Below are 18,846 nucleotides of genomic sequence, written 5' to 3'. Positions count from 1 at the left end.
CCCTACAGACATATTAAGCCATACTGCCTCAATAGCCGTCCACAATTTCCAAAGTGTTGCCGATGCGAGATTTTGTGCTCGATTATGACCCATAAATGCTCGATGGGCTTGATCTCGGGTGATATGGGTGGCCAAATCATTCTTCAACCCAATCGCAGACTACTGTGGCATGCTGACATGGCGTATCCGTCCATAAAAATTCCATCCTTGAATTGCTGAAAGTGGTTGTCAAGCAGCCGAACATAACCATTTCCAGTCAGCGATCGGTTTAGTTGGATCAGGGGACCCAGTCCTTTCCATGCAAACACATTATGCAGCCACCACCAGCTCGCACAGTCCTTGTTGACAACGTGGGCCATGGCTTTGTGGAGTCTTCGCCACCATGAACCCTACCATCAGCTCTTACCAACTGAAAGTTGTGCTGATCTGAGCAGGCCATGGTTTCCCAATCGTCTAGGGTGAAACCGATGTGGTCACAAGCGCAGGAGAGGCACTGCAGGCGATGTCGTCGAGGCACTCGCGTTGGTCTTCTGCTACCATAGCCCATTAATGCCATATTCCGCCGCACTGTTCTAACGGATACAATCGTCGTAGGTTCCACATTCATTTCTGCTGTTGTTTCACGTTTGTCTGTTACCCCTGCCAACTTTATGCAAACGCCGCTACTCTTTGTCGTTGAGTGGAGGCCGTTGGCCACTGCGTTATCCTTGGTGAGAAGTAACGCCTGAAATCTAGTATTGTTGGCACTCTTGACATTGTGGATGCCACGTGCGTCTCTCTCTTAGTATCATTCCGCGTTCAAAACCTCTGAATTCCCGTCATGTGGCCATAATCAGCATGAAACCTTGTAACACGAATCACCTGGGTACAAATGACAGCTTCAGCAATGTGCTGCCCTTTTATACCTTGTGTACGTCATACTACCGTCGTCTGTATATGTGCATGTCGCTATTCCATGACTTTTATTATCTCAGTGTATTTTGCGTATATTTACATAACGTCGTGATTGCATTAATCAGCAAAATAAAGATGAATTACAAATTCACTATAGACATATATACTGACCCAGTAGAATTTCGTTTGCAGCTTTCTTTCAAGTAACCAGGGTCATTCTATTCGGGCGAAACGTTAATGGAAAATTTCTGAGCGCGAGAGTCTTTGTATCACTGTGGGATAGAGTATATTTGGTTTTATTGTTGTTCTAGGAATAACTGTCTATCCAAAAGTTATTTGTTGTTCTGTGTTTAAATGCAGTCTGTACGGTATTGTTCACCGTTAGTGTAAACACTAGTTGGTGCAATATGAAAATGGGTGCCGAAAATAGTATGAACGCATTTGTCACCTGAGATATCACTGTGATAGATGACAGTCGCTCCATCTGTAACGAGGCAAATGTCCCGCCGTTGGCAGGAAGCTGCTAACATGGAAAACATTGAAAATGGTAAGAAAATTATTTTCCTTTCAGGTAGCTGTTCCAAAAATGTATATGGGAGCATAGAAGCGTAGAACGCTTGAGATCAGACACGGAAACGGGATTTCTCTTCGTTATATTGCAAACACACTATTTTTTGATTCAACAACGGTCACAAACTTAAGCATTTATTAGAGCGATGTAGTATAACTTTAAATAAACTTTCACTTTTGAATAATGCGTACTTTGGTCGTCACAATAAATGATTTAACAATAGATGCTTTATTTACAGCACATTTTCTCAAACATGAAAAATTGATAAACAGTTACATTTGTAACAGATCCCAGAACTGATTTGTACTTCAGTCTTTCTATTTTCTTAGTCAAAATAACACCTTCATCTTCTTGTACTCAGGCTCTGTTAATGCACCGTATACGGTACTCTCGTTTTGTGGTTGAAGCCCGCAATTCTGCTCTTTGCGACATCTTGTAATCTTCGATCTCCTGTTGTCTTCTGCATAGATCGTCTGGTTAAAATCTTCGGTTCTTGCAACTTCTTTCTCACTACTTCTTTCTCTAGATTCTCTTCTCCCTTGAGAATCTTAAATCTCGCACTGTGTTCATAAAATCTGGCAATTCAAGGAACAATGATGATACTCCTTACTTTATAATATTGAAGCTCAGTTTTCAAACAACAATTTGTCCAGAGTGCTGCAGTTCTTGCAATGTAATTACTTGTTGATCGACTATAACATCTTTTGCTTCACATTGCCTCCTCCCTCCCCCTACGCCTACTGCATTTATACACTAATCGCTTGACTATTGTTTCTCCTGCTTCACTCTGCCCCCGCTGTTCCATCTCGTCTTTGTTTGTTGTCTTCTCTTCATCATCCTTGTGTCTTCTTCAGTAAATATTTGTCTCCACCTTTGGATGCTGTATTTTACGCCAACTCCAATTTTTGTGATGGCTTTTTCTAACCCTTTGGGACCGGTATCTATTATGACTTCTCTTTCGTTCTTCCCTGCATCCATGGTACCTGGTGGTGTATTGTAACCTATTGTTTGTTCATACGCTAGCTTACTGTACCTTGTCCTTGTTTCATTTGATAACCACATCTGCTCTTAAATTTGTTATTATCCCTTTCGCCAGTTTCTGAAAGTATTATTGCTACTCACCTCTTCCGTTGTTCTTGTTTCTTTACAGAGAGTACTCTGGGCCATTAGCCCATTACTCAACCTGCATTTCTCGCGAATCTCTCGCCCAGCGAAGAGTCCCAAGCACTGAAAAAAAAACCGCAAGTGATGCCAGTGTATAAGTCAGGTAAAAGAACTGATCCCCATAATTTCCAACCAACAGCCTTACTAACGGTTTGCTTCAGAATTCGTGAATACATTCTGAGTTCGGATATGAAAAATTTCTTTGAGACAAAAAAACTTTCGTCCACAAATCACCACGAATTTGGAAAGCATCGCTCGTGCAAAACTCAGCTTGCACTTTTCTCACAAGGTATCCTGCAAACCATGAATAGGGAACAACGCTCAGATTCCATATTCCTGGATTTCCGGAAAGCTTTTGACGCGGTGCCCCACTGCAGACTGTTGACAAAGATCCTTGCATACGGTTTAGGTTTCCTGATACGTGAGTAACTTGAAGGCTTTTTAAGTACGTGGTCCTCGACGGCGAGTGTTCTTTAGAGAAGTGTGATAGGACCGATTTTATTCTCTATACACAGATGATCTGACGGACAACGTGAACAGCATTTTACAGCTGTCTGCTGACGACGCTGTGGTGCACGGGAAGAAGTCGTAGCTGAGTGACTGTAGGGGTATGCAAGATAACTTATACGAAATTTCTAGTTGGTGTGATGAATGTCAGCTTGCTCTGAATGTAGAAAAATGTAAGTTAATGCAGTTAAATAGGAGAAACAATCATGTAACCTTCGAATACAGCATTAGTGGAGTACAGCTTGACACAGCCGCATCCATTAATTATCTAGGAATAAAATGTCAAAGCGATATGAAATAGAATGAACATTTCAGGTTGTTAGAAGGGAAGGAGAATGCTCGATTTCGTTTTATTGGGAGGATTATGGGATCGTGTAACTCATCCATAAAGGAGCCGGCGTATAGAATGGTAGTGCGACCCATTCTTGAGTACTGTTCAAATGTTTGCGATCCCCACCAAGTCGGAGTGAAGGGAAATATAGAACAAAATCAGCGCTTGCCGCTAGTTTTGAAACCGGTAGGTTCGATCAGCACGCATGTATTACGGAGATACTTCGTGAACTCAAATGGGAATCCGTGGATGGAAGACGACGCTCTTTTCGCAAGACAATGTTGTGGAAATTTAGAGAACCGGCATTTGAGGCCAACTGCGGAACGATTCTGCTGCCGCCAGCTTGCATAAGGCCGTAAGTGCTATGAAGATAAGATGCGACAAATTAGTGCTCATACGGATACTTTGGGACAGTCGTTCTCCCACTCTGTATTTGCTAGGAAATGACTAGATGTAGTGCAAGGTACCTTCCGCGACGCACTTTACTGTGGTTTAGTGAATGTGTATGTAGATGTAAGACATAGCTCTTCCTCTTCATTTATTAATCTGCTTCCATCTTTCTTATAGAAATTCTTCTGTTCCTTCTTCTCTTCTTGCCCCTTGTCATTTTCTGTTGCGACGTCGTTTCCAGAACGTTCATTCTTAGTCTCTGAGTCCGCTTCTCTCTTCGTCTCTACAGGTTCGATTCTCTCTAAATTACTGACATTTAGTGTTTCCTCATCCAGTGGGCTTATAATGATATTGCCACAGCGATCGAACTCCCTGCGATTATCTTCCCGTGTCCTGTTTTCTCGAGTGACGTCATGTATGTTCGCACCATAGCTGAACAGCGCTCTGTGTGCTTCAGCTGTCTCGTGTCTGCACGTTACGTCACTCCGTCGACGCAATCGTTGCTCTTCGTGCTCACGGCTCCATGCTACACCGTCATGTTTGTGGCTTCACTCCCATTTTCATCACCGATGGTCTCCTTTCGATTTGCGCAGTTTTCCACTTTCTTGTGTGTGATCGTATCTCTGCGATCGCTGCTTTATTCGCCGTTTGTTCTGCGTACCACTTTGTGACACGTGCCTCCCTGATGCCTTTCATTGTGTACTCTGAGCTGAAATTTGTTCTGGATAATGTCACTTAGTCTGGTGTTCTCTCTTCTCATCCTGCTCCTGTGACTTGTTATAGATAATTTCTTAGAACTTGCCGACCATTCTTCACTGTTGGCTTCATTCGGATGTTGTTTTCTTGTTGGTTCATGGTGACTGTGTACTCACCTTAGTACATTTATTGTCCCTGAGAGATTGTCATGTCGTGTAGATGTAGGCCTCCACACACGCTTGCTTTCGTTTTCCGCATTGTTTTATTGATGATATCTTATCCTGTTACCTTCCTGTTCTGTTGCTTTCTGCACAGTTACACTTTCCTCGTTCGCTCCTGCCGCGACGTCCATTTCTGCCGTTACTGTTGTTTGTTGTTGTATCCTACAAATAATTTATTTGTGATTTCACCTATTGCTAGTGAAGCATGATTCAGGTCACTCTATTCCCCTCAGAAAACCATCTTCATACCACTATGGTTCACCACCAAACGCTTCTTGTATCGCTCGTGGCAATCCTCCCTTTAATTCGTCATTAGTCGAAATGTCTGTGGGGCACAACTTATTGAGCACTCGATTACAGTAGACTGAAACACATCTATTGCTATATGCTGGACTCCACATAAACTGTCTCACAACATTTGCTGCATCTCAGGCGACCAAAATTCCTGAATAAATTTCTGATAAAACTCTTGGAATGTTTAGCACTGGTTCAGTGTGTCATACGCCCAAAAATTCCCTGATCAGTCTTCCAATAGCTTTACCTAATAGTAATTTTGCACGATCTGTCCATCTCATATCGCTTCTCAGTACTTGTTACAAGGCTCTTGAGGTACACAACAAATACCATGAGAGGTGGCCACCTGCCCTGGTTCTTCTAATTTCCCAGCATCAGCCTCCAGATAGCGCTCACACATTCGGACCGCTTTCTTCTTCTGCACCACGTCCATCTGCGTGTCGTACTCACCTGCTGATAGTGTTTCTGGCCGCCAAAATGAGTGTTGCCAACAGCAGAGTACATTTCTTCTATTTTGTACTAGACGAGATAGAACACCTTTCGCCAACAGGCACAAAACATGGCCCGCTGCTGATGCACACAGAGTTCCGATCCTGGCAGTCATATGGTACAGTTCAGTGCCTCCAATTACGTTACGGTACACACTTCTAAGAGCATCGTTTAGAAGAGTACAGTCCGTCTGAGCAGTCGTTATTTTTATATCTACACCTATATCTACACTCTATAAACCACAGTGAAGTGCATGACAGAGGGTACGTCCCACTGTAACTGTTATTAGAGCTTTTTACCTTTCTATTCACGTATGAAGCGGGGGAAAAATGATTAATTTAAGTGCTTCTGTGCGTGCTGTGATTATTCTAATGTTATCCTCACGTTCCCTATAGGAGTGATATGCAAGGGATTTTAGTATATTTTTTTTAGAATCATCATTTGATGAGGTTCTTGAAATTTTGTTAGTACACTTTCTCGGAATAATTTCAATCTATCTTCAAGAGCCTGCCAGTCTATTTCTTTCAACATCTCAGTGACATTCGCCTGTGGATCAAACAACTCTGTGACTATTCGTGCTGCCCGTCTCTGTAAATGTTCAATAGCTTCTGCCAGTCCTGTATGGCAAGGGATCTACACATTTGAGTAATATTCTAGGATGGGTCACACAAGTGATTAGTAACCAATCTCCTTTGTAAACTGATAGCATTTTCCTAGTATTCTACCAAAAACCGAAGTGTGCTACCTTCTTTACTTACATATGATCGTTCCTCTTCACATCCCTGTTGCGTCCAAATATTTGTGTGAGTTTACAGATTCCATCTGTCAATAACTGATGTTATTGAGCCACGTGCGGCTCACGCTGATGCTGTTCATACCTTGGCATCTTTCAACAGCGATAGTGGCGTATCATTTTTTAGCGTGTTCACTGGCGCCAACACGTTTGCTCACCTTGTCTGTCCGTGAGTGGCAGCAGCAGCGCTTATCGATAGCACGTACTGTGGTACCATCTTTGGAGCGGCCTCTAGTATTTACGGCTCGTTGTGTGTCGTGGGTGTTGGGTTGGGACGGAGCGGCAGTGAGGGCCGCACAGCCAGTACTCGTCCGACCGCTGGCGACACACATGCGTTGTCCGACAGAAGTATGTGGTCGCGAGAGTGCACGACCACGTCAAGGACCGGATTCAGAGAGTTTTAGTTGAATGGACCGTGATATTCGAGTAGTGCAAGTATCACCTGTGTGTGTGTGTGTGTGTGTGTGTGTGTGTGTGTGTGTGTGTGTCCGCCTGTCAAGTGCCCTCATCGCAATAAGTTGTCAATCAAAGATTTATACTGGGATCTTTTCCGTGCTGACTTGAGTGAGGAGTTGGTGATTCGGTCGGTAGTCACATCGAACGACGTCCACTTGGTTTTCCAAACCGCTCCTGGCTCCTCTGTGTTTGTGCCGACTGATAATTCGTCCGTGTTGTTCACAGTGACTGGTTGTAGTATTGTTTGAGACATTGTGGAATTGCCTTCGCGGATCCATGTGTATCTTGTGTGGTTTTTAATGTCCAGTCATTTAAATGCTGCCTGCGTTCTGGTCTCGATAGTCGGCGTAGGACGTAGCAGCGAGGAGGAGCGCAGTGCGTCGGCAGGCCGGAACCGCTGGCGACGTGCACTTGTCAGATCGAGGGGTTGCAGCCGCCGACCGAAACAAGGACGTTGGAAGCTGAGTGATCATTATCCAGTTGTGAAACCTTCACTGTTTGAGATCTCGCTGTTGTTTGCGTCTTGCTGCTCCCAGAGTCGGTGAGACTAACCACAACAAGTGGAGTTGTCACGTTGGCGGAAGCTATTAGCCGCCTTCTACTCCTTGATGTTAGTTTTGATTTAGTATTATTGTTATTAGTGAAGTGCAACCAGCGGTATTTTCTGCCTTGGAGGTTAGCATACCTTTCCGGCAGCGTACCTTTCCTCGTCGGGTTGGTGCTGTCCGACACGGCGTGTAGTTCGGCAGCGTCCGCAGCTCGTGGTCGTGCGGTAGCATTCTCGCTTCCCACGCACGGGTTCCCGGGTACGATTCCCAGCGGGGTCAGGGATTTTCTCTGCCTCGTGGTGGCTGGGTGTTGTGTGCTGTCTTTAGGTTAGTTAGGTTTAAGTAGTTCAAAGTTCTAGGGGACTGATGACCATAGATGTTAAGTCCCATAGTGCTCAGAGCCATTTGAACCATTTGTAGTTCGGCAGCCTCTTGAATTGTACTGTGCGTATGTTTTTGGGAGGTCTACCTTGGTTCTAGTGTTTCCTTCCCCCGTGGGTGTCCGTCTACGCCCTTGCCTAAAAATATTCCATTGTTGTACCTGTGATCGGACGTCAGGCGGATTGGTTAGTCGGTCGGTCGGCGCTTTAGCTACCCCTAGTGTGAGTTGCCATCCTGTTACGTAAGTACAGCTCTTGGCTGCCCGTCTCACCGCTTACACAGCTGTAGTCACCTTCCTCAGGTCGATCCAGGGAGCACTGTCTGTGGATCACTCCGTCTTTTTGGGACAAGATGTCGTAATTGTTTAAAATTTACCCTAATGCTTTAACATTTTATCCCCACTTGTACTTCCGGCCTTCGGCCGTTAAGTTTCAAATTCAGGCCTTCAGTCGTTGAGCATTCTGAAAACTGATTGTGGCCGTCAGCCCTCAATAATTTTGAATCCTTTCTTAATCAGGCCTTCAGCTGTTAATTGTTTGTAACATTGCTTGTGGTCTTCAGCCGACAAATAATTTTCAATCATGTTTTAGTGAGGCCTTCAGCCGTCACTATAGCTTGTTACAAGTTATTAAGATTATTAGAAAGGGTTTTAGTATTTTTAAAGTGTAATTGTCCATCTTATTTGTAATTCAGGTCATCAGCCTTTGTGTATTCTGAAATTGCTAGTGGCCTTCAGCCCACGAATAATTTTCAACCTTCTTAATCAGGCCTTCAGCTGTTGATTTTGTGTAACATAGTTTGTGGCCTTCAGCCGACCAATAATTAGCAATTTTTTCTTAATAAGGCCTTCAGCCGTTACTATAGCTTGTTACCGTTTTCATGGTTTAGAAGAAAATATCTTAGTATTTGTTAATGTGTAACTGTCTTCCTCACTTGTAATTCAGGCCTTCAGCCGTTGTGTATTCTGAAAGTGCTGCTGCCCTTCAGCCACTACATCTACATCTACATTGATACTCCGCAAGCCACCCAACGGTGTGTGGCGGAGGGCACTTTACGTGCCACTGTCATTACCTCCCTTTCCTGTTCCAGTCGCGTATGGTTCGCGGGAAGAACGACTGTCTGAAAGCCTCCGTGCGCGCTCTAATCTCTCTAATTTTACATTCGTGATCTCCTCGGGAGGTATAAGTAGGGGGAAGCAATATATTCGATACCTCATCCAGAAACGCACCCTCTCGAAACCTGGCGAGCAAGTTACACCGCGATGCAGAGCGCCTCTCTTGCAGAGTCTGCCACTTGAGTTTATTAAACATCTCCGTAACGCTATCACGGTTACCAAATAACCCGGTAACGAAACGCGCCGCTCTTCTTTGGATCTTCTCAATCTCTTCCGTCAACCCGACCTGGTACGGATCCCACACTGATGAGCAATACTCAAGTATAGGTCGAACGAGTGTTTTGTAAGCCACCTCCTTTGTTGATGGACTACATTTTCTAAGCACTCTCCCAATGAATCTCAACCTGGTACCCGCCTTACCAACAATTAATTTTATATGATCATTCCACTTCAAATCGTTCCGCACGCATACTCCCAGATATTTTACAGAAGTAACTGCTACCAGTGTTTGTTCCGCTATCATATAATCATACAATAAAGGATCCTTCTTTCTATGTATTCGCAATACATTACATTTGTCTATGTTAAGGGTCAGTTGCCACTCCCTGCACCAAGTGCCTATCCGCTGCAGATCTTCCTGCATTTCGCTACAATTTTCTAATGCTGCAACTTCTCTGTATACTACAGCATCATCCGCGAAAAGCCGCATGGAACTTCCGACACTATCTACTAAGTCATTTATATATATTGTGAAAAGCAATGGTCCCATAACACTCCCCTGTGGCACGCCAGAGGTTACTTTAACGTCTGTAGACGTCTCTCCACTGATAACAACATGCTGTGTTCTGTTTGCTAAAAACTCTTCAATCCAGCCACACAGCTGGTCTGATATTCCGTAGGCTCTTACTTTGTTTATCAGGCGACAGTGCGGAACTGTATCGAACGCCTTCCGGAAGTCAAGAAAAATAGCATCTACCTGGGAGCCTGTATCTAATATTTTCTGGGTCTCATGAACAAATAAGGCGAGTTGGGTCTCACACGATCGCTGTTTCCGGAATCCATGTTGATTCCTACATAGTAGATTCTGGGTTTCCAGAAATGACATGATACGCGAGCAAAAAACATGTTCTAAAATTCTACAAGAGATCGATGTAAGGTTGCAATTCTGTCTTGTTAAGGCTTTCAGCCGTCACTATAATTTGTTACAACTATTAAGATTGTTAAGAGGGTTTTTGTTATTTTTAATGTGTAATTGTCCACCTTATTAGTAATTCAGGCCTTCAGCCGTTGTGTACTTTTGAAATTGCTTCTGGCCTTCAGCCAACGAATAATTTTGAACCTTCTTATTCGGGGCTTCAGCCGACAATAACTTGCACTTCTTCTAATAAGGCTTTTAGCCATCAGTGTAGTAAAATTTTTTAAAAATGATTGTTGAGAATTTTGTTTTTAATATATAAAGTGTATGTGTTTTCTGCGCAATCAACGGTAACTGATTAGGCCCAGTCCACACCTTTCCTGCTTTCCCTAAGTCCCACGGCTCAGTTATATTCCTGGGGCATAATGTTTTTGCTTTTAGTTTTGTGAAATGCACAGTTTTCTATTTATGAACATTTAATGCGACTTGCCAATCATTGCACCATTCTGAAATCATATCAAGGTCTGACTAAATATTGTTACAGATTCGTTCTGGTTGTTTTTCGCTGTAGATAACAGCAACACCTGCGAAAAGTCTGAGGTTACTATTTAATCATCGGTATGATAGTTAATATACAACATGAACAGTGTGGAACCCAACACGTCTCCCTCGGGTACAACCGAAGTTATTTCTACATCTTTACATGAGTCTCCATCATTGATAACATTCTGCATCCTACCTATCATGAAACCCTCGATCCAGTCATATATTTCGTTTCATACTCTATATGATCGTACTCTTGATGGTAAGCGTAGATGTGGTGCTGAGTCAAATGTTTTCGGAAACAGAAAAACCCTGCATCTACTTGCCTGTCTTGACCCACGGCTTTCAACATGTCATGTGAGAAAAGTGCGAATTGTGTTTCACATGATCTGTTTTTCGACCTGCAGGCAGACTGACATGGGGGAGTTCGTTCTGTTACAGGTACCTCATTACGTTTAAGCTCTGAATATGAACTAAGATTCTACGACAAGTGGATGTCAAGAATACTGAACGGCAGTTTTGTGGATCACTTCTGCTGCCCTTCCCGTACACAGGTGTGAGCTGTGCTTTCTTTCAACTGTTGGGCACAGTTTTTTTCCTCGAGTGATATACGACAGATTATAGTTAACAGAGGGGCTAACTCAACTGAGGATTGGGTATACAATCTGATAGGGGTTCCACTGGGCTCTGGGGTTCGTCCATTTCTATCGGTTTCAGCTGTTTCTCAAGACCACTGACACACGTATCTATTTTAGTCCTCTTATTAGTGGTGCGAGAGTTAAGTTGGTGAAATATAACTGGGTTTTCCTTTGTAAAGGAACATTTGAAAACAGAGTTAAGCATTTCTGCTGTTGCTTTGTCACTTTCAACTCCAGTTCCAGTCCCATTCGCGAGTGACTGGACACTAACTTTTGTGCTACTAACAGCCTTTACATATGAACAGAATTTCTTTGGGTTTTATGAAAGACCATCTGACAATATACTGCTACAGTAATCACTGGACGCTCCACGCACTGCTCTATTGACTGTCAAATGCGTTTCATTGAGCTTCGCTCTGTCTATAGACCTGTGCTTTGTTTTATACTTATTATGCTGCAGTCTCTGTTTCTTTAGAAGTTCCTTTGCAGTGACTATATACCATGCAGGATGTCTCTCATTAAGAACGGTCCTACTGGTATATATCTATCAAGTGCTTGAGCAACTGTTCTTTTTAAACTTGAGCTATATTTCTTCTACATGATTCTGTCCTGAGATAAAAGTTTCAAACTCCTCATTTAAGTATGACTCTATTGTTCCTCTGTGTAGGTTGCTGCAGATATAAATCTTTCTGATTGTTCCCCTTGACCATTGTGTTATGGTATTCATCCTTACAATAACTGCCTCATGATCACTGATATTAGTTTCGATGTGACTTCCTGAAAGAGGTTAAATCTGTTTGCTGTCAGTACAGCAAATACATAACCTTCATGGATGGGATTCAGAAATATCTGTTGTAGGTAGTTTTCAGAGGAGGCATTTAGTAACATTTTACAGGATGTCTTATCACTTCCACCACTGCCAAAACTGCAGTTATCCCATTTGATTGTTGGATGAATAAAGTCTTCTGCAATGATTACACTATCATTAGAGAAGTTATGTACAAGCGAACTAAGGTTTTCTCTGAAGTTTACAGTTACATCAAGAAATAGATGGACCTTATTATAATTTTTTGTCCACCCTTGGTACTGAATGTTGCCCAACCAATCTCACATGCAGTTTCAACTTCTGTTTCGGCGGACTGAGTACCAGAGCAGTTAATCGGGAGTATCTGCATAATTGCATTCAGTGATAATGACAATGTCGCGAACTGCCAAGAGGCAGCAAAGTTATTTAGAATTCAGTGTGTTAGGTATAGGACATCAGTCAACAAACTGCACCAAAGTTAAGTATTGTAGTGTATCATCGCTTTTAATAAATATTATTGGTTTCTTCTTATTGTGTTGCAACATTCCTGTTCTAGTGGTTTCATGCCAAGTAAGTTGGCAGTGGTAGCGTGCTATCTCTACCTTTAAAGAACTATGGTTACTGCGAATGTTTGGGTTGAATTAACAGTGGCATAGTTACAACATAGCCAACATTAACGTTATTGTAAAACATTTATACGATGTGAGGTGCTCAATATTTTCAACAATAATTTTGGAATAGGAAGTATACCTATCTTTCTCTTTTTTGGAGGCTTTACCCTACACTTATACACAAAGACGCCAAGTAATGACGTACTATACTTATCTTTCTCTTTGTTACAGGCCTTGCCTTAGGCTTTACCTTGCGCTTTTTTGTAGAAATACCAAGCAGTCAGATGCCATACTTTTCGTTCTCTTTGTTGTAGGCCTTACCTTACATTTATGCACAGAGACAATAAGCGGAAATTTTGTCGAAGTCTTTCTGCATTTCCCTACAATTGTCCAGTAATGATACACTCCTGTACACAAGAGCACTGTCACTGAACAATCAGATGGTACCTCTGATACTATTTCATAAATCATTTATGCACACTTAAACATTAGAGGTCCCATTCCGCTTCCTTGTAGCACATCCGATGTTACTTTCGTTTCTGTAGTATGTTCGCTGTCCGCCTTAACATACTAAGTTTTATTTGTCACATATTACAATCACCCATTTGAGAAGGTAGTCTGTAAGACCCTATCTTGTTGGTAGTCAGTGAAGTGACCCGGTGTTGCACGCCTTTCTTAAATCTGAAAGGACATAATCTCACTGTTTACTTAGATTTACCATTTGCCATATGTCAAGTATCAGGAGTATCAGTAGAGCAAACTGTGTTGCAAACGACTGGTAGCTGCCTGTGCTGCTGATTATTTGAGAAAAGGACGTTTTCCTCCATGTTAGAGCTTCGACAAGCCCTATGATCATGGAATAGACGGGTCTCAGCAACACTGGTCTGCAATTATGTGCATCCGATCTTTTACTCTTTCTACAAATAGGAGTGACGTGTTCTATTTTCCGTCACAAAGGACGATCCACTGTGCGAGAGATTCTTGAAAAACGTCAGCAAGGACGGGGGCCGATTCCTCAGATTATTCAGTGTGAAATCCAACAGGAACTCTTGTCAGAGTCTAGTAATTTGTTCTCTTTAGGTAGCGTGCATTAATGTTACGTAATTTTCTCTAATGCAATTCTTCTTGATTGTGAATAATATCTTCAAATAGCATTTAGTGTTACTTTCATTCTTGCGGCTTACAGCAACAAATAAACCTACCAGCTATGTCTAGTACACATAGTTCGTCAAGAACAGTTGGTGAACATTCCAGATAGCTTGGAAACTGTAGACTGTTTATCAGTTGCAGTATTCGCTAAGCATAATTAAACTGCCATTTTTGCTAGTGAATGTCTGTCCTTTAATCTTCGGATGTTCTCCTGTCTTACTTTGTCTTCTGTAACGTGATGTTTTTAGCAAATAGAAACAGATATGAACCTTCGAACAAAATGATATATCTCTAATGTAAGTACACTCCTGTAAATTGAAATAAGAACACCGTGAATTCATTGTCCCAGGAAGGGGAAACTTTATTGACACATTCCTGGGGTCAGATACATCACATGATCACACTGACAGAACCACAGGCACATAGACACAGGCAACAGAGCATGCACAATGTCGGCACTAGTACAGTGTATATCCACCTTTCGCAGCAATGCAGGCTGCTATTCTCCCATGGAGACGATCGTAGAGATGCTGGATGTAGTCCTGTGGAACGGCTTGCCATGCCATTTCCACCTGGCGCCTCAGTTGGACCAGCGTTCGTGCTGGACGTGCAGACCGCGTGAGACGACGCTTCATCCAGTCCCAAACATGCTCAATGGGGGACAGATCCGGAGATCTTGCTGGCCAGGGTAGTTGACTTACACCTTCTAGAGCCCGTTGGGTGGCACGGGATACATGCGGACGTGCATTGTCCTGTTGGAACAGCAAGTTCCCTTGCCGGTCTAGGAATGGTAGAACGATGGGTTCGATGACGGTTTGGATGTACCGTGCACTATTCAGTGTGCCCTCGACGATCACCAGTGGTGTACGGCCAGTGTAGGAGATCGCTCCCCATACCATGATGCCGGGTGTTGGCCCTGTGTGCCTCGGTCGTATGCAGTCCTGATTGTGGCGCTCACCCGCACGGCGCCAAACACGCATACGACCATCATTGGCACCAAGGCAGAAGCGACTCTCATCGCTGAAGACGACACGTCTCCATTCGTCCCTCCATTCACGCCTGTCGCGACACCACTGGAGGCGGGCTGCACGATGTTGGGGCGTGAGCGGAAGACGGCCTAACGGTGTGCGGGACCGTAGCCCAGCTTCATGGAGACGGTTGCGAATGGTCCTCGCCGATACCCCAGGAGCAACAGTGTCCCTAATTTGCTGGGAAGTGGCGGTGCGGTCCCCTACGGCACTGCGTAGGATCCTACGGTCTTGGCGTGCATCCGTGCGTCGCTGCGGTCCGGTCCCAGGTCGACGGGCACGTGCACCTTCCGCCGACCACTGGCGACAACATCGATGTACTGTGGAGACCTCACGCCCCACGTGTTGAGCAATTCGGCGGTACGTCCACCCGGCCTCCCGCATGCCCACTATACATCCTCGCTCAAAGTCCGTCAACTGCACATACGGTTCACGTCCACGCTGTCGCGGCATGCTACCAGTGTTAAAGATTGCGATGGAGCTCCGTATGCCACGGCAAACTGGCTGACACTGACGGCGGCGGTGCACAAACGCTGCGCAGCTAGCGCCATTCGACGGCCAACACCGCGGTTCCTGGTGTGTCCGCTGTGCCGTGCGTGTGATCATTGCTTGTACAGCCCTCTCGCAGTGTCCGGAGCAAGTATGGTGGGTCTGACACACCGGTGTCAATGTGTTCTTTTCCAGGAGTGTATTATCTGAAATGTTTTTCTTCTGTGGTTTAATAGTACAATGATAATACACGTATAAATCATTCGAAATGAACTTACTATTATGTATCACATAGCTCTGTAATGCTGCCATTATTTTATTTTATATAAATGTATCTTTTATGTATCCGTTCTTAGCAAAAATTTTAACGATAATAAACTGCCGGGATGTCCCTTGATTAGATTCTGCATCCCATTTCTTATTCCGAAAATTGTCTCTTTTGTCGTTTGTGAGAGCCTGTGAAAGTTGATAGGAACAGTGGGCAAAGTTAATACGCGACTTTCAGACGTAGCCTTCCAGATTGTGCGATTGTTTATTGAATCAGTTTTTGCAGAGAAAATAAGTTTTTTATCTCGTTACTCTGCGGTGCGTCAGCGAAAGACCTAATTAGCATTCGGTATTTTCTTGGCTCTGCCGTTCCTTATTTCTGCACAGTCAGTTTTTCCGCAGTCATTTGGCGCTTGGTTTCCAAAAGTAAGAAATACAATACACCGTTGACGTGGGGGGCGTTACGGCGTGGCCACTCCATCATTCAGATGACGTTATTTTGGAGAAGCAAAGAAATATAAATCACCATGTTCGGAAGCTAATTGGGATCATTTTCATCCCGAATCTACCGGACGTCCTCATCAGACAACCAAATCTAAGAAAAGTCATTTCCACAGGTACAGGGTTTTGTTACTCTTGTCCATTTCCGTCTCATTTTAGTTCAGAAATGTCAATCTCTACAATAGTTGTAAACCGCTATTGTCATCTTCATTGCTCACTTCACATTCGCTTCTAATAACTGCCACTTTCTAGAGTTTTTCATTTAATATGGTGTTCTACTATGTGGGTGTTCTTCCTATGTATTCTCTAATCTCATGTATTTGTAGAGGTCAGCTCCAGTCACAATTTACAATTCAAAAGATGTCTTGAGGAATTTTCTTGTATGTTGGAGACCACATTCAGAGATAAACAGACCAGCAAAAATTTTATTTGACAGTTTCTAAATAGAACACCTGTTATTTTGGTACGGAATAACTACTTACAACCACTTGATTGAACTGGTTTTGCTATAAAGGTCTCATTTAAAAGTAACAGAAGCTACTTCTCCCTGAAATTTAACGTTGTAAAAATAATATGTTGAAGCGTCTCCTACGCTTTCATTGTGACTGATTGTAGACTGAAATTTTATTATGATGAATTTTCAAGAAATTACTAACGATCAACTCATTTTTGATTTAAATATTACATTTTACTTACATCCTATTGATTTTACTAAGGTAGTTTGGTACTCTGCATTGTCTGCAACTCAGAATCCGTTGTGGTAAATAATGATTAATTTTAGATGAGTCATTGCACTAGGAAAATATGAGACAGCTGTAAGAAGAATACTAGAGACACTTTAGTGACTTCATGCGTGGAGCTGATTCTGCTCTGAAATTATTTAGGCCTTATTTAGTACTAAAACGATTTCTGTTTTTCGTACGTGTGCATGTCTGAGCTATGTGGTTATCATGTTCAGGCTTGACGTACATGAGGTGGAGGACGGGGAATGGGGGAAGCAGAATCCTTCAGGCAAGTGGAGCGGCGTGGTAGGGGAACTGGCGGACGGAAAGGTTCAGCTGGCGGTCTGCTCCCTCATCATCACCACAGACCGGCTGGACGTCATTGATTTCAGCACGCCTGTCTATGAGACTAGGTAAGTCTGCTTCCTCACTGTCACCACATCTGTACTTGCATACTTGCTTGCTGTATCCACTTCAGAGTACTCACCTGTGAGACCAGGACTGTCTTCTACCTTCTCGTCACTACAGATTGTCTGGATGTCATCCATTTCAGCATGACCGTCTATGAAGGCAGATCAGTCTTCTTCTTTATCATCACCACAGAGAGGACGCATGTCATACACTTCAGCATGCCCATCCATGAGACCAAGTCAGTCCACTTCCTTATCAGCACTGCAGACAGACTGGTTGTCATCCCCTTCAGCATGCTTACTTATGAGACGAAACAATTCCTCTTCTTTATCTTCAGCACAGGCATATTGGTTGCCGTCCCCTTCAGTATGCCGATTTATAAGATCACCTCACTCTGCTCTATCGTCATTACATCTGGACATCATCTACTTCAGTATGTGCATCTATGAGACCAAGTCAGTCTTCTCTCTCACTATCAACACAGATCTGCTGGACGTTATCCACTTCACCATGCACTTCAATGAGATCGTGTAATTCTGCTTCCTCATATCGACTGCAGGCAGAGTGGACGACTTCAAATTTAGCACATCCATCCATGGCACTAGGTCAGTTTGTTCCCTCATTATCACCACAGCTAGACTAGACATCATTCACCTCCACATGCTAGTATATGACGCCAGGTCCATTTGCTTCGTTATCATCACCACAGAATGGCTGGACGTCATCCACTTCAGGATGTAGATTTAAACTAGATCACTCTGTTTCCGCATCATCACCACAAACAGACTGGATGTCATTCAATGCAGCATGCTCTCATATGATACAATATCAGCGCTGTTACCCACAGTCAGTTTTTCATGATAGCTGACTGGCACGTACCACAAAAGAGAGGTCACTATTGCTGATTCAACCTGTTACTTAGCAATAACTGACCAAGTGAAGTGTCTGTTTGCAACAACAACAGCATACTGCAGCTAAGTGAGAAAGCACCAGGACTTGACAGTGCATTGTGAGAATGTATGTAAGTTATCATTTCAGCGTTCGGAAGAAGTTGTCGTTTCCTCCAAATTTCTATCACCACTTCACAAAAGAGAATAGGAAGAGCTATGAATGGCCCTTGTCTTTCTTCATTTGCACTGAGCACTGAGTAACCAAACATCTCTCACTCTTTCATAAACTGCCATAGTCCATAGCACGTTTCTCCTGGTCACGTTACACTTCTCTCTAGTATCACATCGTTGGTTCTTTCTGTACGCAGCGTCATGCTGTGCATCCGATGTTGTAGAAGAGCGGGTGTGCTGGATGAACGTCTCTTTGTGTTCATGTCGCAGTGAATTCGAGGAGAAATTGATGTAAGTTTCGATGTGGCAGAGAAGTTATTGTATGCCGTGTGGGTAGAAGCTATATGAGGCCAGGTCATCTGTTACGAAGAAAATATTTAAACACAAGGTACAGCCATCGCCATGGCGAGCCACAGGACTGCAAACTCTGTTGCGTACTGTGCAATACACTGATGACCCATCCTTGAGAGCTTTTGCTATAGATTTCTACTTTTCAATAGCGGCACAGTCGTTAAAAAACGGATTATAAGGATGAATGCACAAGTTCATGTAATCAGTGCAGAACGTAACGCCGTTGCTACGTTAAGGAAAGTGATAATATTTTAAGTAATGTAAATAACCACAGTAATGAACCATC

At 43.3% G+C, this 18,846-nt stretch overlaps 1 protein-coding gene across 1 annotated transcript in view; it reads left to right on the top strand.

The window, feature by feature from the left end:
* LOC124622841 (probable glutamate receptor) overlaps positions 1-18,846 on the top strand; it is a 164,220-nt gene that overhangs the window by 5,518 nt on the left and 139,856 nt on the right. Inside the window, exon 2 of the mRNA XM_047148633.1 lies at positions 16,974-17,150. Within this exon, the coding sequence (XP_047004589.1) occupies positions 16,974-17,150 (177 nt within the window). The remainder of the gene's footprint in view (positions 1-16,973; positions 17,151-18,846) is intronic.

Source organism: Schistocerca americana, chromosome 7 (genome assembly GCF_021461395.2).
Source record: "Schistocerca americana isolate TAMUIC-IGC-003095 chromosome 7, iqSchAmer2.1, whole genome shotgun sequence".
Lineage (NCBI taxonomy): Eukaryota > Metazoa > Arthropoda > Insecta > Orthoptera > Acrididae > Schistocerca > Schistocerca americana.
This window is presented reverse-complemented; position numbering and strand designations above follow the sequence as displayed.